General features: G+C 42.2%; 1 protein-coding gene across 1 annotated transcript in view; it reads left to right on the top strand.

The window, feature by feature from the left end:
- The window catches only part of LOC134660503 (copper-transporting ATPase 1), a 64,865-nt gene that overhangs the window by 24,025 nt on the left and 15,069 nt on the right, over positions 1-25,771 (top strand). The window contains exons 9-25 of the mRNA XM_063516274.1: positions 347-447; positions 2,571-2,699; positions 4,083-4,269; positions 6,529-6,626; positions 7,573-7,708; positions 9,303-9,443; positions 13,419-13,527; positions 13,796-13,955; positions 15,136-15,235; positions 16,053-16,253; positions 17,621-17,777; positions 19,459-19,597; positions 20,176-20,299; positions 20,974-21,103; positions 22,421-22,563; positions 24,202-24,294; positions 25,041-25,151. Of these exons, the coding sequence (XP_063372344.1) occupies positions 347-447; positions 2,571-2,699; positions 4,083-4,269; positions 6,529-6,626; positions 7,573-7,708; positions 9,303-9,443; positions 13,419-13,527; positions 13,796-13,955; positions 15,136-15,235; positions 16,053-16,253; positions 17,621-17,777; positions 19,459-19,597; positions 20,176-20,299; positions 20,974-21,103; positions 22,421-22,563; positions 24,202-24,294; positions 25,041-25,151 (2,259 nt within the window). The remainder of the gene's footprint in view (positions 1-346; positions 448-2,570; positions 2,700-4,082; positions 4,270-6,528; positions 6,627-7,572; positions 7,709-9,302; positions 9,444-13,418; positions 13,528-13,795; positions 13,956-15,135; positions 15,236-16,052; positions 16,254-17,620; positions 17,778-19,458; positions 19,598-20,175; positions 20,300-20,973; positions 21,104-22,420; positions 22,564-24,201; positions 24,295-25,040; positions 25,152-25,771) is intronic.

Here is a 25,771-nt window from a genome sequence, read left to right on the forward strand (position 1 = left end):
ATTTATCTATATAAGTATATCGTCGCCTAGCACCCATAGTACAAGCTTTGCTTTGGGGCTAGGTTGATCTGTGTAAGATGTCCACTGATATTTATATTTATACTTGGTCAACGATCTTGACAGTAGAAAAAGGCGGCAAATTTGAAAAATGTAGGCGCGAAGCGATATCGTCCCATAGAAAATTTGAATTTTGCGCCTTTTTCAGGGTTCCGTACCTCAAAAGGAAAAAATTGAACCCTAATAGGATCACTCGTCTGTCTGTCTGTCCGTCTGTCACAGCCTATTTTTTACTGACAAGATTTGGTTGACCAGCTATATTTATTAATGATTATTTTAATAATTGCAGATACGCGGCATGACGTGCGCGTCGTGCGTCAACAAAATAGAGAAAACTGTACTTAAACTAACCGGCGTGGCGTCGTGCGCCGTCGCACTCACCACCAGCAAGTAAGTATACAATACAATATAATACAATACAATATAATACAGACATATGGAGTATGGCTACTGAAATATTACACAAATTTTTGGCGGGAAATTCAAAAAATCTTGGGCTGGTCACACTTTGTGTAGTAGGAATTATACAATACAATACAAATCCTCTTTATTGTACAACCTCAGAATAAATGTACATGGAAACACAAATAATACATGAAGACAGAGGTAAACAACAGGCGGTTTTATCGCTAAAGAGCGATCTCTTCCAGACAACCTTATATAGTTTTGATACTAGATAATATTTTTGATTTTCTGTGCAGACGTAAGGTACCTAAGGATATAAGTTAAATATACGTTGACGTGCACTCAAAATCAGCTCACATAATTTCTACCACTATGTAAAGTACTGTCAACGATAAAAACACATATGTTAACACTTTCTCACCATATACCATTGTAACGGGCAAAAATGAAATGTAGTGTAAATAAGACCTAGCTCGATAATACCGTAATATTAATCCATCAGCAAAAAAACTACATAAGTACTATGCCAAATATGCTAAATGCTAAGTATCAAAATATTTATAGATCACTAACCTCCTAATTTGTTTACATTTGCTTACGACTTGTAAACATTGCAGTTTTTCGTCATACAACGCTACACGTCGACTTCGCACATTGTCGTAATTATTTACTAGCTTAAATAGTAGTTTGCGGACCTCACTCAGTATAGACATTACTAATATTATTTAAAATAAACCCCTTATAAACCGCAAACAAATAAAATGAATGACATAAATTGACTTTTAGCTTTTTTTAAATCATAGACAATTGGTGATACAACAACGAAATATCTGTCAACAATTTTTGGCTAGCCAGACTCTATAAGTTTACAATACTATAATCAAAGAGAATAGAGTGAATAGAGAGTTACTGTCATGGTAAAATGTAGCCCCAGTACATTTACTGCCATCTTTTGACAAAAGATTAACGCCATTTGACTTTGACCCTTATTCTTTCACTGATAGGAATCCGTTTATTATGACTCCGCTTATACTGACCAACCGCTTACTATGACGCAATTACTGTGCGAAGTTTGGTTTTCATATGGAATTCTTTGTGACAAAGCAGACAAAGTCGGATAAGATGACTTCGCTTATAGTGACAAATCGCTTAATATGACCTATAAATACTATTTTTATGGAATTATGTCCGGTTATACTGACATATTCACTGATTTTCGCGGCCGTCTTTCCCTGCGAGGACGTTTAGTGCGTGCGTGGCGTTTAAGTTGTTTTAGTTTTTATTCTCTGTGAAAGTTGATAATTGGTGCAAGATTAATGAAACTCATCTCTCACAAAGTAATTTGAGATTAATTTGGAAAAATCAACAAAAACAAGAAGTTGATCCACTATGCTTTATATTACATCCGCTTAGTATGACGTGTTGGTCAATTCCCTTCGATGTCATTATAAGCGGATTCTACTGTATGTGTTATTTTTTTCTAATATGTAGGCCAAAGGTATGGTGGTGGTGGTGGTATCTTTTCGAGCGATGGCGCCATAACCTTTGGCCTACACTCGGGTAGATTACTGGATTATACAGTCACTACGCAGAGCTGGTGGTTAAAATAGGCTACATGACAAATTTTCATTTATGGTATCAATCAATCAGGTTTGTTTTTAGGATCAAATGTCTCTATGGGACCCATTGCATTAAAGCAATACAAAAGTCAAAAGTCATAGTCAAAGTCCGACAGTCGTACTTCACTCGCGAAACGCCCCTAACAAATCGCTATGTGAACGTGACGTCAAGGTCACTGAGAGCGCATCTTGAAGTATGAACAAAACAAAAAAAAATGCGTTTTTGTCGGTGAAATATTGCGTTTATGTATATAGTTGCTATGTAATTAATCTTTTTTTGGGTAAAATGTGAGGAATCGAATGGTATTCCTACTTATTTCGTTTTTGGAAATTAAAAAAAAACATAAATCTTGGAACTTTCAAGTGCTGTATTTTTATATTATTTCCATATATAATTGCTCATTTGCTATCTATTTTACTAGATTTTGTTATAAAATTCAACATTAGTCATCATCCCTATTTCACCCCGTATTTATCTTTTGTTTACAGAGGCAAAGTGAAATACGATGCTGAAGTAATAGGCCCCCGCACTATATGCGAGGCGATCAACAACCTCGGATTCGAGGCGACAGTCGCCAGCCCGAACAGTAAAGGCGCTTCCAACTATTTAGAACACAAGTAAGTATCACTCATTTAAACTTTCACGATTTTTAATATTGAACGACACGATAAATTGTGTGGTGTCAGGCGTGGCTCACTCCGCGATTTCGTCGCTTTGCTACAGGTAGCTAAAAGTACATCCGTGCGGCCCCAATTTTGGGGAAAGCCATAAGCCGCGCGTGGCGCTGTCGCCACCTAGCGGCCATATCTGTGCTGATCGTAACAGACGCGTTTTGTTAGAGAGCGAGTCTTCTGTACTTAGTACTATTATTTATTCTGTGGTGGTGTGAGATTACAAAATAGCATTAGGAACAGTGTGATAAGGGAAAAGTGTGGACTGAACGAAGATGTATTGACAAAAATTGAGAAAGGTATGTTGAGATGGTTTGGACACGTGGAAAGAATGAGTGAAAGAAGGCTGACAACGCGAGTTCTCTCTCGAAACGTCGGAGGTAAATCTTAAACGTTAGATACGCGATTAAGTATTGTACAATTTAACAAGCAAGTATTATATTGTAGTTTCTTGTATACCCTGTTATACATGTTGTAAAGTCAATCAATCAATCATTCAATTATTGTTTTATCCGTTCATCACATCAATCGCTTATCGAAATCGCCAGTTGAAAACTAAAACTCAATTTTGTATAACATTTTGTACTTCGAATTACTTTTATTAAAATACTAGCGACCCGCCCCGGCTTCGCACGGGTTAACAAATTATGCATAACCTTCCTCTTGAATCACTCTATTTAAAAAAACCGCATCGAAATCCGTTGCGTAGTTTTAAAGATCTAAGCATACATACAGACAGACTGCGGGAAGCGACTTTGTTTTATACTATGTAGTGATTTCAAGTTGTGTTATACAGTGTGTGGCCTATAACGCGGGAGAATAATTAAAACGTAGATTCTACTCCTCAAACTAGACAATGTTTGTTCAGCAACTTTTAAAAATAACTTGTGGTTTGTATTTTAAAACACTTTAAAATTTAATCGAACACGCAATGTATCACGAAATTGATTATGCCTGTACGGTGACAAGACTGACGGGCGATGTCAATTAGACGGAATTTAAAGTACATTGAAAATATTATTTAGTTTGTTTGAAAAAGGGACAATTTTAAGACTACATAATTTCAAAAAGTTGTCGAACAAAAGTTTTATTGTTTGAGTAGTAGAATCTACGTTTTAATTATTCTCCCGCGTTATAGGCCACACACTGTATTTACTCACATTTATAGACGGGTCTATCGCGAAATTTATTTTATTACCTTTATTTACCGACGTTTCGACACAGGTTTCACTGGTTACTCAACCTGTGTGTGTGTATGTGTGGTGGTGTGTTATATTTGTCCATATTAGGGTACTTAATCAAAAATCTGACTTTTGTTTTATTTTCCAGAGAAGAAATAAGAAAATGGCGGAACGCGTTCCTAATCTCTCTCCTCTTCGGCGGGCCGTGCATGGTAGCCATGGCGTATTTCATGGCCAACATGGGCCACCACCATGACCCCAGGGACATGTGCTGCGTGCTGCCTGGCCTCAGCTTGGAGAACCTGATCATGTTCCTGCTGGCTACCCCTGTCCAGGTACTTAACTAGCTCTGTGAGCTATAGACCTCGTATGACTATTAAATTTCTCATTGCACACGAGGACGTGTGAGAATCAGGATCGCCGTGTCGCACAGGTGATATCATAGTTTGTCAAAGGACTGTCTTATTTCAAACATGGACAGAGAGAATCATACTATTTTTGTCTTACACTAGCACTCAAGAAAAGGATGAGTATAGTTTTTTTGTTCTTATGTACTGACATATTGGTTTGACCAACTATAAAATGGCGGAACGCATTTCTAATCTCTCTGCTCTTCGGCGGGCCGTGCATGGTGGCCATGGCGTATTTCATGGCCAACATGGGCCACCACCATGACCCCAGGGCCATGTGCTGCGTGCTGCCTGGCCTGAGCTTGGAGAACCTCATCATGTTCCTACTGGCGACCCCTGTGCAGGTACTTAACTGGCTCTGTGAGCTATAGACATAGACTAGGAATCCTCTAGACGGAGTTTAGAGCAATTATTTCATGAAACCGATGCTGCCAAAAATACTGGGGTGCGGGGGACGAGGTGAGCGAGTCCCGTGCCGTGATTGGTCCGTTCAAACACACGGACGTCACACAAAGATACTTTGACTCGAGAATGGAGTAAAATCTATCGTATATTTGTGGCAGAGGGGTTAGCACTACTATTCTCAGTCTGGAGGATGTCTTGTCTGTGGCTATAGACCTCGTATGACTATAGCTGATTGCACACGAGGACGTGTGAGAGTCAGGATCGCCGTGTCGTGAAGGTGATATCATAGTTTGTCAAAGGACTGTCTCATTTCAAACACAGACAGAGGAAATCATACTATCTTTGTCTTACACTAGTACTGGCACTCAAAAGAAAAGGATGAGTATAGTTTTTTTGTTCTTATGTACTGACAAATTGGTTTGACCAATTATAAAATGGCGGAACGCGTTCCTAATATCTCTCTGCTCTTCGGCGGGCCGTGCATGGTGGCCATGGTGTATTTCATGGCCAACATGGGCCACCACCACGACCCCAGGGACATGTGCTGCGTGCTGCCTGGCCTCAGCTTGGAAAACCTCATCATGTTCCTGCTGGCTACCCCTGTCCAGGTACTTAACTAACTCTGTGAGCTATAGACCTCGTATGACTATTAAATTTCTCATTGCACACGAGGACGTGTGAGAATCAGGATCGCCGTGTCGCGCAGGTGATATCATAGTTTGTCAAAGGACTGTCTCATTTCAAACACAGACAGAGAAAATCATACTATCTTTGTTTTACACTAGTACTAGCACTCAAGAAAAGGATGAGTATAGTTTATTTTGTTCTTATGTACTGACATATTGGTTTGACCAATTATAAAATGGCGGAACGCATTTCTAAACTCTCTGCTCTTCGGCGGGCCGTGCATGGTGGCCATGGCGTATTTCATGGCCAACATGGGCCACCACCACGACCCCAGGGTCATGTGCTGCGTGCTGCCTGGCCTCAGCTTGGAGAACCTGATCATGTTCCTGTTGGCTACCCCTGTACAGGTACGTCAATCAACTATTTCTTGTTGTTATTCTGTCCCATCAGCGAGGAGACAATAGTAGCATAGATTGTTAGAACTGCTGTACCATGTTCTACTAACATGCTCAGTAGATGTCCCATTGTGGAAAGGTCTTATAACTACCATAGAATGCAAGTTTGGTTCATTTAAATACGATAAACCTAGAGATTTAAGAGTGACTCAGGAGACCGTAACCATAGCAACGTGTGACTAGAAAAAGTTGATTAACCCAGTTACTTAATTGCTCTGTGAGCTATAGACCTCGTATGACTATTAACACATTCATTGCCACCCAGCCAAACAAGACATCCGCGCCAGGCCACAAAAATGTCTTCATATAAAGCTGTAGTACCACGATCCCGACTACCGGGTCGTCCTGGGAACGGAAGCATAAAATACCCGATGGGTTTTCGGCACTGAATGTGTTAATTGCCTAATTCGTTCTCATTCATTCATTCACTTTTTTGTAAATAGTCCATCTAATAAAGGATTGCAAGCCGTCATTTGGATTGTTTTTCACGCGTTGGTGTGGTGACATATTTTGTGATTCACTCGATGTCAAAATTTGTTTAACACGAGGGTTAAACCTTGAAACCCTCGCAACGCTCAAGATTACATTTTCTAACCATTCTCTTGCTCGGGTATCAATATTAGCAAGAGTGGTTAAACAACAACTTTGCCCCCTTGTAAAACAAATAACTATTGTTCATTTTCTTTGATTGTTACAGTTTATCGGCGGATGGCATTTTTACAAGCAAGCATATAAGGCGCTGAGCCACGGCACGTCTAATATGGATGTTCTGATCTCTATGACAACTACTATAAGGTACACATTCCTTTGAATTCTTATTCGAGGCAATTGCGAGGTGTTAGGATCGGCAACGCGTGTAACACATCTGAAGTTGCAGGCGTCCATAGGCTACGGTGACCGCTTAGCACCAGGGGGCCATATGTTTGATTTGATTGTCACCGACGTAGTATAAAAAAATACGGATTGATAATTTTAAGTGACATCTGTTATTATAATAAAATAAGGGTTAGCTGGTAGCTACAGCTACCAAAAGCATGTGAGGGGTTGAGAAGCTGCATATAATAATTTTAGTTTTTTTGAGATGTTTGGACATACAAGGCCTGAAATAAAAATAAAAAATTACTTCGAAATAGGAAAAAAAAATAATGATACCATTCGATTCCTTACATTTTATTTAAAAAACATTGTATAGCAACCATATACATAAACGCAATATTTCACCGACAAAATCGCAATTTCCTTGTTTTCCATACATTGAAACGGCTTCTAACGTTACATGGTGACGTCACGATGTATTGCCATTTTGTTAGAAGCGTTTCGTCAGTAAAGTGCGGGTGCCAGACTTTGACCATCATTTGTGACTTTTGTATTGCTTTAAGACAATGGGTCCCATACAGACATTTGATCCTTAAAACAAACCTGATCGAATTATACCATTCATAAAAAAATGTCAAATAGCCTATAATATCCCTGAGTCTCTCCGCGCATAAGTTGTTCGCAGAAATCGCGAAGCGTCTGGTTGACGTAACTGGTGACCGAAGAGCTGGCGGCTACCTCGCACAACGTATCAGCATTGCGATACAGCGAGGAAATGTCGCCAGCATCCTTGGTACAATGCCTCAAGGGCCTATTTTAGATTTAAGCTAGTTTTTAATTTCTTTTAGTAATACCACTGTGTATATCTTGTTTGTAAATAAATGCATTTAAGAAGAAGCCTATAATGAATATTCTCCCATTTCAGTTACGCGTACTCCCTAGCGGTGGTGACGGCGGCGATGGCGTTACAGAAAGACACGAGCCCCATGACGTTCTTCGACACGCCACCCATGTTGCTAGTGTTCGTGTCCTTGGGGCGGTGGCTGGAGCATATTGCCAAGGTAAAGACACGGGCTCCATGACGTTCTTCGACACGCCACCCATGTTGCTAGTGTTCGTGTCCTTGGGGCGGTGGCTGGAGCATATTGCCAAGGTAAAGACACGGGCCCCATGACGTTCTTCGACACGCCACCCATGTTGCTAATGTTCGTGTCCTTGGGTCGGTGGCTGAAGCATATTGCCAAGGTAAAGACACGGGCTCCATGACGTTCTTCGACACGCCACCCATGTTGCTAGTGTTCGTGTCCTTGGGACGGTGGCTGAAGCATATTGCCAAGGTAAAGACACGGGCTCCATGACGTTCTTCGACACGCCACCCATGTTGCTAGTGTTCGTGTCCTTGGGACGGTGGCTGAAGCATATTGCCAAGGTAAAGACACGGGCCCCATGACGTTCTTCGACACGCCACCCATGTTGCTAGTGTTCGTGTCCTTGGGACGGTGGCTGAAGCATATTGCCAAGGTAAAGACACGGGCCCCATGACGTTCTTCGACACGCCACCCATGTTGCTAGTGTTCGTGTCCTTGGGACGGTGGCTGAAGCATATTGCCAAGGTAAAGACACGGGCCCCATGACGTTCTTCGACACGCCACCCATGTTGCTAGTGTTCGTGTCCTTGGGACGGTGGCTGAAGCATATTGCCAAGGTAAAGACACGGGCCCCATGACGTTCTTCGACACGCCACCCATGTTGTTGATGTTTGTGTCCTTGGGACGGTAGCTGGAGCATATTGCCAAGGTAAAGACACGGGCCCCATGACGTTCTTCGACACGCCACCCATGCTGTTAGTGTTCGTGTCCTTGGGACGGTGGCTGGGGCATATTGCCAAGGTGAGGGATCGACACGACTGTCAAAACGAGCAAAATATACGTGATGTGGCGTAACACGATCAAAAATTTAAACTCTAGGCTTTCCTCAAACTAACCAACATTTGTTAAGCGACTTTCAACAATGATGAAGTCTAAAGACTTCCTATTTTTCATACAAATTGTATTTATTAATACAAACTAAAAAGCAACATAATAAAACTTACTAGACCAGTGGTTCCTAACCTTTTCAGCCTGGTCACCCCTATGACTAACTAGGGAACCTGATTTTACCCCTCCTCCCAATGGTAATAAAAAATAAAACGTGTACGTTTGTTGTATTGTTATATTATGTTAGCTTATTTACCCCCGTAAAATACCAGTTTTACCCCCACGGGGGTAATTACCCCCAGATTAGGAACCACTGTACTAGACCTACTACACTACACTGACTTACTTATGCTACAGGCAAAAAAAACGGCCTAAATCGCCGTCAACAGGCAGGGTGCCCAGAAGGCTGGCAGTATTTCCTCGCTGTATAACGATACTAATACGCTGTGCGAAATTAAATATTATCTTCAATGTACGACATTATCATTGTGATTAACATTGCTTGCATATCTGTGACGTTATCTATGAAAAGGGACCTTATTGTCGATGGCGCTTACGCCACTATTAACGATGCTCCGATATAAATACAATGCCACGCGACGCTGTGCGGCGTAAGCGCCATCGACAATAAGGTCCCTTTTCATAGATATTATGTCAAATTGACAAATTTTGTTTCCAGGGCAAAACTTCGGAAGCTCTATCCAAGCTGTTATCACTAAAAGCGACTGAGGCTGTGCTAGTAAATCTGGATGCAAATGGACAAGTGCTTAGTGAAAAGAACATACCGGTCGAGCTGGTGGAACGGGGTGACGTGTTAAAAGTGAGTTATTATATATATAAACCTTTAGGTAGCCAGAGTTACCACACTCGTTGTAGAGGCACAGGGCGGACACGCCATACATCAAAAATCATTGGCGTTTATATGTGTGCGCGGCACGTCTGTACACGCGTCATTGTGTATGTGCGGGTAAGTCGCTTTACTGAGAGCACGCCAGAAGTCCGGCAGATTCATGTCGCGGGGCGAGGTAATCCGAGTCGGGGCGGGGCGGTGCGTGGCCGTTCTGTATGATAATACTATTACTTATTCTGTGGTAGAGGTACACAATGTTGCTCTAGCTGCCAGAATTATATGAGTGGATATATGTATAACTATATCCTTGAGCAAAACGTCAGAAGCTCTATCTAAGCTGTTATTACTAAAAGCTACGGAGGCTGTGCTAGTGAATCTGGACGCGAATGGACAAGTGCTTAGTGAAAAGAACATACCGGTCGAGCTGGTGGAACGGGGTGACGTGTTAAAAGTGAGTTATTATAGATATGTCGGCGGCCGATCGTAAAATCAGGCAGATCGTAATGTTCCTGTGTAATGTTTTGACGATAGTGACATTAAACGTTAGAAATTGTACGTCAATAGCAACCTTTAAAATTAAGATGAAAGAATATTTAACCGATGTTCAAACTTCCAACATATGAACTGACGTACTGCGCTAGATATTATTATTATTTTTTTTTTTTTTAGCTATTAAGCTCGTTTCATGCTTACAAACACATACTTCTACTTCCAAATTGTTCAAACACGGAATTATGTACTGTTATCAATTAATTAACTCAACTGTCACCTCTTCTCCCATATGTTATCTCTCTCTCTTAAGTTTTGCTTTATTTTATATTTTTTATGTGTATTTTAATTGGTTGCCCTGAAAACCAGCGCCATGGCTAAGAACATTAGTCATCGGCATATGCTGAGTGGCATCCATTTTGGTGTCTTGTACTAGAATAAGATGTATTATATGTTAAGCATGTATTTCAACACCAAATAAACCATTTCTATTCTATTCTATTCTATAAACCAATATATAAGTAGTTAGGATAAGTTCGTTAGGTTGCTTTAGATGCCCGAAGGGCAAACTGCCCAGAAATAGGAGCCCCGCGTAGCGGGGCTCCGTCGACTCAGAGAACGGGTCAAAGAATTTCACGTTTCACGATATGCCTAGGAATTTCACGATATGCCTGATCTTACGATCGGCCGCCGACAGATATACATCTGTAGGTAGCCAGAGTTACCAGTTACCACACTCGTATAGAGGTACACAATGTTGCTCTAGCTGCCAGAATCATGTGAGTGGATATATAATTATTTCCTTGAGCAAAACGTTAGAAGCTTTATCCAAGCTGTTATTACTAAAAGCAACGGCGGCTGTGCTAGTAAATCTAGACGCAAATGGACTCAGTGCAAATAACACAAGTGTGAGCTATGTGGAGCTGGTGGAGCGGGGTGACGTGTTAAAAGTGAGTTTTAATCGTAATCATTAGAGATTTTCATATACACCCCGTTAGTTAGCCAGAGTTACCACACTCGTTATAGAGTTAAACTATGTTGGTAGCTGTAGCTGCCACCGTTTAAACCTGAAGTTACTGTAGGGACTGCGTCCTACATTCGCCCAAGCTTAGATGATATTAAATAAATTAAATTTTAGCTTAATTTATTTAATATCATCTAAGCTTGGGCGAATGTAGGACGCAGTCCCTACAGTAACTTCAGGTTTAAACGGTGGCAGCTACAGCTACCAACATAGTTTAACTCTATAACGAGTGTGGTAACTCTGGCTAACTAACGGGGTGTATATGAAAATCTCTAATGATTACGATTAAAACTCACTTTTAACACGTCACCCCGCTCCACCAGCTCCACATAGCTCACACTTGTGTTATTTGCACTGAGTCCATTTGCGTCTAGATTTACTAGCACAGCCGCCGTTGCTTTTAGTAATAACAGCTTGGATAAAGCTTCTAACGTTTTGCTCAAGGAAATAATTATATATCCACTCACATGATTCTGGCAGCTAGAGCAACATTGTGTACCTCTATACGAGTGTGGTAACTGGTAACTCTGGCTACCTACAGATGTATATCTGTCGGCGGCCGATCGTAAGATCAGGCATATCGTGAAATTCCTAGGCATATCGTGAAACGTGAAATTCTTTGACCCGTTCTCTGAGTCGACGGAGCCCCGCTACGCGACTCCGAGACTCCGAGACTCCGTCGACTCAGAGAACGGGTCAAAGAATTTCACGTTTCACGATATGCCTAGGAATTTCACGATATGCCTGATCTTACGATCGGCCGCCGACAGATATACATCTGTAGGTAGCCAGAGTTACCAGTTACCACACTCGTATAGAGGTACACAATGTTGCTCTAGCTGCCAGAATCATGTGAGTGGATATATAATTATTTCCTTGAGCAAAACGTTAGAAGCTTTATCCAAGCTGTTATTACTAAAAGCAACGGCGGCTGTGCTAGTAAATCTAGACGCAAATGGACTCAGTGCAAATAACACAAGTGTGAGCTATGTGGAGCTGGTGGAGCGGGGTGACGTGTTAAAAGTGAGTTTTAATCGTAATCATTAGAGATTTTCATATACACCCCGTTAGTTAGCCAGAGTTACCACACTCGTTATAGAGTTAAACTATGTTGGTAGCTGTAGCTGCCACCGTTTAAACCTGAAGTTACTGTAGGGACTGCGTCCTACATTCGCCCAAGCTTAGATGATATTAAATAAATTAAATTTTAGCTTTTCCCGTTATACGCAATGTGCATAGCATTCGTAACGGTAACTTTGTTTATTTATTGCCGTTAGGAATAAGATTGTAAAAGTATTGTAAAATGCATTTCCTTTTCCTTGTCGGCACTGACACTTTGTTTGTCTATTTTTGTTTTATTTCTTTGTCGGTGTCCGAATACCTATTGTTAACTTAAGTAATAAACTAATTTGTAGCCAGCGTGAGAAACGCCAGGACCGAATTTGGCAGCGGGGTTTGGTATGCGTACTAAGGAGTTGGGATTATCGTAAATAAAAGTGTAGACTCCGGAAAAATAATTAATCTATATTAACACTACTCAAAAACTAAACTAACAGAAATTAAAATATTTAACTAGTAGTAGTAGGGAGCGATATAAAATCAAGCTCGACCTGTGATAAAGGTCTCTAGACAACTCGACGAGTTGACGTCTAACTCAGAACTAACTCTGACTCCCCGCGATTCCGATGACCTTAACTTTGCAGGTAAGCATCAGGACCGATAACGGTTTGCGCATGCCGGGTCCCAGCGTTTCTCTCACGCTGGCTACAAATTAGTTTATTACTTAAGTTAACAATAGGTATTCGGACACCGACAAAGAAATAAAACAAAAATAGACAAACAAAGAGTCAGTGCCGACAAGGAAAAGGAAATGCATTTTACAATACTTTTACAATCTTATTCCTAACGGCAATAAATAAACAAAGTTACCGTTACGAATGCTATGCACATTGCGTATAACGGGAAAAGCTAAAATTTAATTTATTTAATATCATCTAAGCTTGGGCGAATGTAGGACGCAGTCCCTACATTACCATGGTTACCAGTACAATTTGACACTGAGTTAACGATTTAACCTGTTAACCCCGGGTTAGTGAGATGGCGCAGGTGGCGCTTAAGGTGTAAGTTTTACCCGGCGGCCATTTTGATTTACATATTATTATCATTTATGGGTGAATCAACTATTTCTTGTTGTTATTCTGTCCAAGAGACAATAGTAGCATAGTTTGTTAGAAGACATTGTACACCACCTTATTCTGACACGCTTGGTAGACGACCCTCAATGGAAAGGGTTTACAAGTATCACAAAAAAGCGTGTGAATTTAAATGCCTAAAAATCAGGTTTTAAAGAGTGACCCAGGAGAGCGTAACCATGGCAACGAGTGACAAGAAAAAGTTGATTCACCCTTATAATGTTAATTCCGTTTGATCAGGTAGTACCAGGAGCTAAAATACCAGTGGACGGGAAAGTTATATCCGGGCAGAGTACGTGCGACGAGTCACTTATTACTGGAGAATCCATGCCCGTGGCCAAAACTAAAGGTAACCGCGTAATTAATTATACCATCGCACCTAATATACTTACTACATCCAGTGGGGTATAATTTTATGGGGATATAAAAATCATTAAAATAACGAGTAGGTTGCTTAAATCATTTTGAATTAGGTACCATTTTGATCTATAACAATTGAAAGTTAGTTAGCCACCATTCTCATCAAATAAATGCTTTCCTAGGTGATTTGTTACCCTGTTGGTTTTTTAATTATAAATGAAATGAGTCTTTACACCATTATGTAATTATTTTCCCAGATTCCCTAGTAATCGGAGGCAGTATAAACCAACACGGAGCGTTACTCGTATGCGCCACTCACACAGGCGAATGCAGTACTCTCGCCCAAATAGTTCGACTGGTGGAAGACGCCCAGAGCAGTAAGGCCCCCATACAGCGGCTAGCCGACACTATAGCCGGGTATGTTTAGTTATTTAGTCATATTCCCTGGTAATCGTTTTATAGGTACTCGTGTCCGCCACTCACACAGGCGAATGCAGTACTCTGGCCTAAATAGTTCGACTGGTGGAAGACGCCCAGAGCAGTAAGGCCCCTATACAGCGCCTAGCCGATAAGAGCCGGGTAGGTTTAGTTATTTTTTCTACTCCCGTACTTTTATTTGTCATTTAAAGGGTCGTGCACACACCTTTAAACCCCTATCTTATAGTTGTCAAGACAAGTCTGTAGTCTATTCCCCAAAAAAGAATTTGTGCATACACGCAGTATCTTTTTGGCGATTTTACGATACTTCGTGTAATGACCACTTAAAAAATATTTAATGAAATACAGTGTTGCCAACCTTATTTTAAATGTCATCACTGACAAATAAGTGAACCATAGACTTGTTTTTTTTTATTTCATTCATTCTTTTCCCGCCCGTACCCTCCATTTTTGTTACTTCTTGAATTAAAAATATTTGTCAAAATTTACAATTTTATTTCAAAGTAAGTGCTTGGTCGTAGAAAAAGTATTGTATGCAACGTTAACTGAGTCAAAAAATACTCGTGGCGTCTTTATTAACAATTTTCGGCTTCGCCTCAAATTGTTACTCACGCCACTCGCCTTTTTTGACCTCTCTTAAACAACGGTTGCATAAAATACTATAATCATATTCCTTGGTAATCGTTTTATAGGTACTTGTGCCCGCTACTAACATAGGCGAATGCAGTACTCTGAACTATATTTAGGTCAACAATTCCTATTATTTGGTTCAGGCACAATTTGGGAATACTATTTTTATACCCAAACTCATCAATACCTATCTTACTTTTTTCTGGCAAAAATTATAGATAAACCATTTATTCGCTTGCCACAATACACACATATTGACAAAAAAGAATTAACAATATCGAACTAAAATGGTGTTTCACAAATAAATATTACATACTTACTTACTTACTTACTTACTTAAAAATAAAAGAAAGCACTAGAAGCATCAATAAAAGTTAGGTTTGTATGTACGTTGCAGCAAAACAAAAGGGTGGGTCAGTAATACGCTCATGCGGGTGAAGCACTGATAATTCTGCTAGAACCCATAAAATTAAATAATAATCATGAAAAAGTGGAATGACCCAAAAATGTATATGTAATATGTTTCCAGGTACTTCGTCCCGATAGTGATAGGTCTGTCTGTCCTCACGTTGGTGTCCTGGATGGTCGCCGGCGCCATTAACGTGGACATCATCAAACACATCATGCCGGTAAGTGTCACTTCTAGTGATGTCACCACTCACGTGATTGATATTTCTTATATTATATCTTTTATCTTATATTATACCTTTAAACGAGCAATACCACTCACGTGATTTATATTTTGACCTTTATCTTATACCTTTAAACGAGCAATTCTTGTTTATTTATATTTATATATTTCGGGGATCTCGGAAACGGCTCTAACGATTTCGATGAAATTTGCTATAGGTATGGGGGTTTTCGGTGGCGGTAAATCGATCTAGCTAGGTTTTATCTCTGGGAAAACGCTCATTTTATAGTTTTTTCATATGTTTTCCGAGTAAAGCTTGGTCTCATATATTTACCTATTATCGTAAAATATGGGTGACCGCTGGTAGCTAGGTACAGCTACCAAAAGCACGTTAGTGTTTAGGGTTTGCACGACGGATCCGAAATGTATGGGAAGATCCGCGGATCCGGATCCAGATCCGGACAATTTCATACATTCCGGATCCGGATTGCAAACCCTAATTATGTTTGATAGAAATCGATCCAGCAGTTTGAATAATATCAGCTCTTTTTCAAAATGACGTAAGGCATTATTGGCATGAAACTGATTTTTTGGCACATAGCGTAGGGGTTTTTATAATTTTTTCGAAGCAATTTGTGCGTGACATAGGCCGTCGACTTAGGCAAAAGGGAAAGGATCTCCGCTCCGGATCGTTTCTGGTTCAGAGGCTGCCCTAGATGGCTATCTAGCGTTCAGCATGCCGTGACCATTATGGGCACTTTTACACCGGAAGCGATAAGGAACTGGTTTTTATTTAATCGTTTGTTTGTCCGCAGGACTCGTACCTAAACTCCGGCTTCTCCGATTGGGAGTTGATCGTGCAAACGGCCTTCCACTTTGCGCTGAGTGTCCTCGCCATAGCGTGTCCGTGCGCACTGGGACTGGCCACGCCCACCGCTGTCATGGTGGCCTCTGGAGTCGGGGCCAGGAACGGATTGTTGGTGAAGGGCGCGGAACCACTTGAAAATGCACATAAGGTATAGTTAGAGAGAGACGGAGCGTCTGTCCCTCTCGCACTTGGCATAGTGTCCTGGCCATAGCGTGTCCGTGCGCGCTGGGACTGGCCACGCCCACCGCTGTCATGGTGGCCTCTGGAGTCGGGGCCAGGAACGGATTGTTGGTGAAGGGCGCGGAACCACTTGAAAATGCACATAAGGTATAGTTAGAGAGAGACGGAGCGTCTGTCCCTCTCGCACTTGGCACTTAGTGTCCTGGCCATAGCGTGTCCGTGCGCACTGGGACTGGCCACGCCCACCGCTGTCATGGTCGCTTCCGGGGTCGGGGCCAGGAACGAATTGCTGGTCAAAGGCGCGGAACCACTTGAAAATGCTCATAAGGTATAGTTAGAGAGAGACGGAGAATCTGTCGCTCTCGCACTTGGCACTTAGTGTCCTGGCCATAGCGTGTCCGTGCGCACTGGGACTGGCCACGCCCACCGCTGTCATGGTGGCCTCTGGGGTCGGGGCCAGGAACGGATTGTTGGTGAAGGGCGCGGAACCACTTGAAAATGCGCATAAGGTATAGTTAGAGAGAGACGGAGAATCTGTCGCTCTCGCACTTGGCACTTAGTGTCCTGGCCATAGCGTGTCCGTGCGCACTGGGACTGGCCACGCCCACCGCTGTCATGGTGGCTTCCGGGGTCGGGGCCAGGAACGGATTGTTGGTGAAGGGCGCGGAACCACTTGAAAATGCGCATAAGGTATAGTTAGAGAGAGACGGAGCGTCTGTCCCTCTCGCACTTGGCACTTAGTGTCCTGGCCATAGCGTGTCCGTGCGCACTGGGACTGGCCACGCCCACCGCTGTCATGGTCGCTTCCGGGGTCGGGGCCAGGAACGAATTGCTGGTCAAAGGCGCGGAACCACTTGAAAATGCTCATAAGGTATAGTTAGAGAGAGACGGAGAATCTGTCGCTCTCGCACTTGGCACTTAGTGTCCTGGCCATAGCGTGTCCGTGCGCGCTGGGACTGGCCACGCCCACCGCTGTCATGGTGGCCTCTGGAGTCGGGGCCAGGGACGGATTGTTGGTGAAGGGCGCGGAACCACTTGAAAATGCACATAAGGTATAGTTAGAGAGAGACCAAGCACCTGTCCCTCTCGCACTTGGCACTTAGTGCCCTGGCCGCCGTTAGCCGTTTAGGAAGTGTAACGCTCTTACGGTAGATGTCGCTCGGGTACTTTTGACCCATATGGCGGAAAGATTTGCTGGCTATGGATGAGGTCTTGGGGGGCTCAGATGGCAGAGCGCTGGAGTATCGATCCAGAGGCCGTGAGTTCAAGTCTCACCCAAGACTGTAATTTTTTCACTTAAGTTTACTTATTAAACATACGTATTTATTTTAACAGGTGAAAACTGTGATCTTCGATAAGACGGGCACCATAACTCGTGGCAGCACCGCCGTCGCCAAAGTCTCCTTGTTGACTGGAAGCGCGGACTCTCTGCACGAAGTCCTCTCCTGCATACTGTCGGCGGAGCTGAATTCAGAACACCCTGTCGCTTCAGGTGAGCCAACGTGAAGTGAACATGCTGTGTAAAACAAATCAAGTAAAAAATATGCTTTATTCAAGTAGGCCTAGCATCAAGGTCTTTCGAATAGTCGTTTAACGTTAGAAGCCGTTTCGATCAGGGATGTTTCGAATATCCGCATCCGCAACCGCGGAACTACCGCATTATTTTCAACATCCGCATCTGCATCCGCATCCGCATAAAATCGATGCGGATTTAATGCGGATGCGGATGTGGAACAGGTCGGTACAGGAACGTCTTAGCATCGGCGTAAGTGCTAGACTTAAAAGGTAATTTAGTATTAAAAAAACCTATTAGAAATTAGCAGTCAAGCGTGAGTGGGACTTAATGTACGGAATCCTTTGAACGCGAGTCCGACTCGCACTTGGCCGGTTTTTTGAAATAAAAATTACTAAAATGTAATTTTTGACGTTTTTTATCTTGACATCCGCATCCGCGGATGTGAGCCTTTAACAATCCGCGGATGACAAAAAATCGGCATCCGCAATATCCCTGGTTTCTATGTATGAGAATAAGGAAACTGCGATTTTGTCGGTGGAATTTTGCTATACAATATTATTTTTAAATAAAATGTAAGGAATTGAATGGTACCATTATTTTGGAGGTGATTTTTTTTTACTTTAAGGTCTTGTATTGTTTTATTATTCCTATATATTTTTTAAGTTTCCAATGTATTGTGATAAATTGCTCATTTTCTATCTATTTAATTAGATTACATAATCATTTATTTACAAACAAGATATACACAGTGGTATTACTAAAAGAGATTAAAAACTAGCTTAAATCTAAATTGGCCCTCGAAGCATCGTACCAAGGATGCTGGCGATATTTCCTCGCTGTATCGCAATGCTGATACGTTGTGCGAGGTATCCGCCAGCTTTTCGGTCACCAGAAATAATATAATATAATTAGTATTGAAGGCAGTGTAGTCGAGGCAGAGGCAGACCGAGAAAGAGATGGCGGGACGACTTGCTCAGAACAGGGAGGATTGGAAAAGGAGAGGGGAGGCCTTTGCCCAGCAGTGGGACACACACATAGGCTAATAAAAAAAAAGCGGCCAAGTGCGAGTCGGACTCGCCCATGAAGGGTTCCGTATTTAGGCGATTTATGACGTATAAAAAAAAAACTACTTGCTAGATCTCGTTCAAACCAATTTTCGGTGGAAGTTTACATGGTAATGTACATCATATATTTTTTTTAGTTTTATCATTCTCTTATTTTAGAAGTTAGGGGGGGGGGGGGGACACACATTTTACCACTTTGGAAGTGTCTCTCGCGCAAACTATTCAGTTTAGAAAAAAATGATATTAGAAACCTCAATATCATTTTTGAAGACCTATCCATAGATACCCCACACGTATGGGTTTGATGAAAAAAAAAATTTTGAGTTTCAGTTCGAAGTATGGGGAACCCCAAAAATTTATTGTTTTTTTTCTATTTTTGTGTGAAAATCTTAATGCGGTTCACAGAATACATCTACTTACCAAGTTTCAACGGTATAGTTCTTATAGTTTCGGAGAAAAGTGGCTGTGACATACGGACGGACAGACAGACGGACAGACAGACAGACAGACATGACGAATCTATAAGGGTTCCGTTTTTTGCCATTTGGCTACGGAACCCTAAAAATTAGTATTGAAGACATATATTTTCGCAGCGATCGTGAAGTTCTGCCGCAGCGTCCTGGGTTCGGCTGCGCCTGCGCCGTGCGCCGGGTTCGTGGCGGCGCCCGGCTGCGGCCTGCGCGCGCGCGTCACGCTCACACCGACCCTGCCCGCCGACACGCCCAAATACGAGTAAGTCTCAAAAGTTATCTGGAGGAGATCCCTCAAAGAGATAAGTTCGCCTGTTATGTTTCTTTTAATAAGTATTTTATGTTATTTTTTAATAAGTATGTCTTTTTGTACAATAAATAATTTACTACTACTATTAGTTTCTAAAGGTCTACTTATTACTAGTATTTGTGTATATTCGCTTTTTAGGTATTAATAGTTTTGATTATTTAATTAAGCGCTTCATTCGCCAACAGACCGGTTACAGTTTGGCGATAACATAGTTTTTTGTTTAAACATATACAAATTCAACAAATAATAATAATCGCTAGGTGGTTGGATCAAGGGTCAGATGCAGAAGGTTAGGTTAGGTTAGGTTAAGCGGTTCCTCTCTCTGCGGCCCTGACCACCGGCAGCTTGGTCCTTGCCCCGCTGCTGTCGGCACCCTAGGTTAGGTTTTTTATAATATGTTTATAAGTATTTCGTGTTGTTTTTGTAAATGTTTTTGTATTTTATTTTTATGTCCATATTATAAAATTACCTAACTTAGAGAAGACAAATAAATAAAGAGAATAATAATAAATACTGTGTTTTGTTACCAGGGCTGGATCTACGTTCACAGTCTGCGGGGTGCCGGTAGAGGTGGTCGGCAGTGAGGGCGACGCGGCGCTGAGCTCCGCGCAGGCGCAGCACAGGCTCAGCGCGCTCATACCCACCGACGAGCGGGTACGTGTACTAGGCCGTAGGCTACAGTGACCGCTTACAGGCAGAAATAATGTTCGTTTGCCAACGACGTATAAAACAAAGGTTCAGTAATTAAAATAGACTTAAACAATAAGGGTCCTAGAATTGAACCCTGAGGAACTCCAAGAGCTGCATTATATGACTTAGTAGGTAATTAAACTCTATTAATAACTTCTCGGAGTGTTATATTCGATAGGTGTGGTAAGATAAGACAAGGTATCTCATTTTTATATTACAAAGATGTAATATTGTTAGTATTTTTTTATGGTCAACGCAATCAAATGCCTTCGACAAGTTTTAAAATACTTCAACACCATTTTGGATCCTTTTCTACACATTGGCGTGGTGTTCTATAAGAATATAGTTTTCTTCTCTCCCCCTTATTAAAGGAGCGTCTTTGTAAAGTATTTTTATTTTATTTAATAGGTTATTCAGAAACGATTCTGTAATTCTTTTATTCTTATACAAGGTGGAATTTTCTAACTCTGTGAAATTTGCTATCTCCATTATTAAGAGTACTTTCCCTCCAAGTGGTATTAGAAAACTCCATCCTGTACCCTGTATACATAAAACGAATATTTAACTTAAAAAAAAGGATCATACACCTCTCTAATCTCTTATTTTTTTAAATACTTATTTAACAATTTTTTTGGCAGGAAGTAGTGGTACTAATAGGTAACAGGGAGTGGATGTCTCGCAACGGGGTCAAGGTCGGTCGGAGGGTGCAGGACGCGCTTAAAGCGGACGAGCAGTTGGGCAGGACTGCCGTTTTGGCCGCCATTAATGGTGAGGACTTCAGTCAAATTCAAAAATACTTTTTCTACTCGCTACTCTATACTTACTACCAGGGATGTTGCGAATATCCGCATCCGCAACCGGAACTTCCGCATTATTTTCAACATCCGCATCCGCATAAAATCGATGCGGATTTAATGCGGATGCGGATGTGGAACAGGTCGGTACAGGAACGTCTTAGCATCGGCGTAAGTGCTAGACTGCTAGGTAATTTAGTCATTAACCAAAAAACCTATTAGAAATGAGCAGTTAAGCGTGAGTGGGACTTAATGTACGGAACCCTTGGAACGCGAGTCCGACTCGCACTTGGCCGGTTTTTTGAAATAAAAATTACTAAAATGTAATATTTGACGTTTTTATGGTACTATCTTGACATCCGCATCCGCGGATGTGAGCTTTTAAAAATCCGCATTCGCATCCGCATCCGCGGATGTCAAAAAATCGGCATCCGCAACATCCCTGCTTACTACTACATACTATCAAAGAGAACTTAGTATAGAAGCGGATTATCAAAGTAAATTTTGTAGTCACAGTAAATTTACTGGCATCTTTCGTCACATGATTAAAACTTTTAGACGCCATTTGACTTTGATCCTTATTATTTCACTGATATGTGTTAAATTTGTTAAATATCAAAAGGTGTCGCCATCTGCACGAGTATAGGTCAAAGGTATGGCGCCATCTTTTCGAGCGACAAAGTTTTAATCATGGGTCGAAAGATGGCAGTAAATTTATTGTGGCTACAAAGTTTACTTTGACAATACGCCTCTATTTTAAATTCTCTTTGCTACTATAAATACTACTACTATATACTTGTTTCACGTTCGAATGAAACTTCTAACGGAATTAATAGATTAAAGAACGATAATATTCATTAAAACATATAATCCACACCCCCAAAAACCTCGAAAACGAATACCATGTCAACTTTCACAGTAACTAAATAACTAAACTACACTAAGTAACTAAATAAGTCAGCAGCAGAAGTTGCTAAGCGGGCGAGGTGTTCAAAATCCCCTTTACGCGCTCTTATTCTCTTAAAAATAAAGTCGCGCCAAGATCATTTTGAACACCTCGCCCGCTTAGCAACTTCTGCTGCTGACTTATTTAGTTACTTAGTGTAGTTTAGTTATTTAGTTACTGTGAAAGTTGACATGGCTGATTTATTTAGTTAGTTAGCTGACTTAATTATTAGTTAGTACTGTGAAAGTTGACATGGTATTCGTTTTCGAGGTTTTTGGGGGTGTGGATTATATGTTTTAATGAATATTGAGAATGACTATACATGAAGTTGTTATTTTATTACAGATGAGCTGGTGTGCACGATAGGAGTCTCCGACGAGGTGAAGCCCGAGGCTCACCTGGCGGTATACTGCCTGAAGAAGATGGGACTCGAGGTGTGCCTCCTGACTGGGGACAACAGGAAGACTGCCGTCGCCATCGCCAGACAGGTATTATATGAGCTGGTGTGACGATAGGAGTCTGAAGAGGTGAAGACCTTGCGGTGTACTGCCTGAAGATGGGACTCGAGGTGTGCCTCCTGACTGGGGACAACAGGAAGACTGCCGTCGCCATCGCCAGACAGGTATTACATGAGCTGGTGTGACGATAGGAGTCTCTGACGAGGTGAAGACCTGGCGGTGTACTGCCTGAAGATGGGCCTCGAGGTGTGCCTCCTGACTGGGGACAACAGGAAGACTGCCGTCGCCATCGCCAGACAGGTATTACATGAGCTGGTGTGACGATAGGAGTCTCTGACGAGGTGAAGACCTGGCGGTGTACTGCCTGAAGATGGGCCTCGAGGTGTGCCTCCTGACTGGGGACAACAGGAAGACTGCCGTCGCCATCGCCAGACAGGTATTATATGAGCTGGTGTGACGATAGGAGTCTGAAGAGGTGAAGACCTTGCGGTGTACTGCCTGAAGATGGGACTCGAGGTGTGCCTCCTGACTGGGGACAACAGGAAGACTGCCGTCGCCATCGCCAGACAGGTATTACATGAGCTGGTGTGACGATAGGAGTCTGAAGAGGTGAAGACCTGGCGGTGTACTGCCTGAAGATGGGACTCGAGGTGTGCCTCCTGACTGGGGACAACAGGAAGACTGCCGTCGCCATCGCCAGACAGGTATTTATTGGCCGAGCGTTTTACCGGTCGCAATAGGGATGATGACACATGTTGAATTTTATAACAATATCTAGTAAAATAGATAGCAAACGAGCAATTTATCGCAATAATGTGGATATTAAAATAAAATATTGAAAAATTACAAAATTACAGGACCTGAAAGTTTCAAAATTTAAGAGTTTTTTAACTTCCAAAAACGATAAAAGTAAGGGTACCATTCGATTCCTTACATTTCATCCAAAAAAATATTGTATAGCAACTACATACATAAACGCAATATTTCACCGACGAAAACGCAATTTTCTTGTTTTGTCCATACTACAAGATGGGCGATGACGTCACGGCCTCTGGCCGTTTTGTATAGGGCGTCTCGCGAGTGAAGTGCGACTGTCGGACTTTGACTACAATTTCTGACTTTTGTGTTACTTTAATGCAATGGGTCCCATATAGACATTTGATCCTAAAAACAAATCCGATCGATTGATACCATAAAAAAAATTTGTCATGTAGCCTATTATTAACTGTTTCTCGTGAATTTTTGTGAGCAAGTTTGATGATTAAGGTCAACCGAGGTATATGCGTCACTTGAGGTAAATGCGTCTTTTAAAGATGTCTTCGAAACGTGACATATTATAACTATTATAGCCGTCTGCATTAAAAGTTCAGTGACCACACTTCAAACAGAGAGGGTTGCAATAGTTCTAAAATGTTCCGTTTAGAAGAAATCTTCAAAAGACGCATTTACCTCGGCAGACCTTAAAAACATTTTTGTCTATTCGTTTTTTTGATTTTTTTTCAAAATGACAGAGTTATTATTTATTGAGTTTTAAGGTATGTTCGCGAGGTGTACAGCTCACAGAGCCACTAGTTCTTTTTTTTTTTTTTTTTTTTTTTTTTTTTCATTTTTATTGCTCAAAATAGTCCGGTAAATTGTTAACTGTTTGATTGTTTGTTGTTTGGTCAGGTGGGCATCAACAAGGTGTACGCGGAGGTGCTGCCCTCGCACAAGGTGGCCAAGATACAGAAACTACAGGAGCAGGGGCAGAAGGTCGCCATGGTGAGTCACTTAAACTCAAACTCAAAAATATAAGTAATACAGTCGACGTCAAAGATATGTTTACATTTTTCGCCGTATGACACCTGGAGTAAGGTGCAAAATCGGAGACTCCTATCGTGCACACCAGCTCATCAGAAAAATAACAGTTAAAAATAGCACTATGCACTCCTTAGCGAAAGTGGTCAAATGGTCATGGTAGTCGTTTTCGAGGTTTTTGGGGGTGTGGATTATATGCATAATCTTCAATACATAGTGATGGTAATTTTACAATCATTAGTGTCACTGCATTTGACCAACAGGCTTGCAAAAACATACGTATGTATATATGTAGGAACGATTTGAATGGGGTTGGCAACTGTCAAAGGTTTGCATAGATGGCGCCATCATAGCTTGCCCCTTTTTCTATGAAGTGGCTTAAAGGGCTGGCATCCGGGGCATTAAAAAAACAAAAATTTGACACAATTCTAGGGAATGACAGGGCAAGCTATGCTGGCGCCATCTGCTTAATACTTCGACCGGCCAACCCCATTACAAGCTTTTATTTAACTTGCCCTGATAGATTGTAAGTTGGTTAGTGTGGAAGCTAAATTTGACCCATTTCCTGATTTCAGAGCTGAAAATTAGCATACATAAGTAAGTTGGCTGACAATGCAATATTATGGTGCCAGTGCCATTTTCCCTGATCTGATGATGGAGACAGGGGTTGGAACCTATAATGTTTTTTTGACAACTTATTTGTGTGACAGGTGGGTGACGGCGTAAACGACTCACCGGCGCTCGCGCAGGCTGATGTGGGCATCGCGATCGCGAGCGGGACCGACGTGGCCGTGGAGGCGGCCGACCTGGTGCTGATGAGGGTCAGTATAGACGGCTAGTGTGTGTGTGTGTGTGTGTGTGTGTGTGATGTGGGCATCGCGATCGCGAGCGGCACCGACGTAGCCGTGGAGGCGGCCGACCTGGTGCTGATGAGGGTCAGTATAGACGGCTAGTGTGTGTGTGTGTGTGTGTGTGTGTGTGTGTGTGTGTGTGTGTGTGTGTGTGTGTGATGTGGGCATCGCGATCGCGAGCGGCACCGACGTGGCCGTGGAGGCGGCGGACCTGGTGCTGATGAGGGTCAGTATAGACGGCTAGTGTGTGTGTGTGTGTGTGTGTGTGTGTGTGATGTGGGCATCGCGATCGCGAGCGGCACCGACGTAGCCGTGGAGGCGGCCGACCTGGTGCTGATGAGGGTCAGTATAGACGGCTAGTGTGTGTGTGTGTGTGTGTGTGTGTGTGTGTGTGTGTGTGTGTGTGTGTGTGTGTGATGTGGGCATCGCGATCGCGAGCGGCACCGACGTGGCCGTGGAGGCGGCGGACCTGGTGCTGATGAGGGTCAGTATAGACGGCTAGTGTGTGTGCGTGTGTGTGTGTGTGTGTGTGTGTGTGTGTGTGTGTGTGTGTGTGATGTGGGCATCGCGAGCGGCACCGACGTGGCCGT

This window comes from Cydia amplana, chromosome 27 (assembly GCF_948474715.1).
Source record: "Cydia amplana chromosome 27, ilCydAmpl1.1, whole genome shotgun sequence".
Lineage (NCBI taxonomy): Eukaryota > Metazoa > Arthropoda > Insecta > Lepidoptera > Tortricidae > Cydia > Cydia amplana.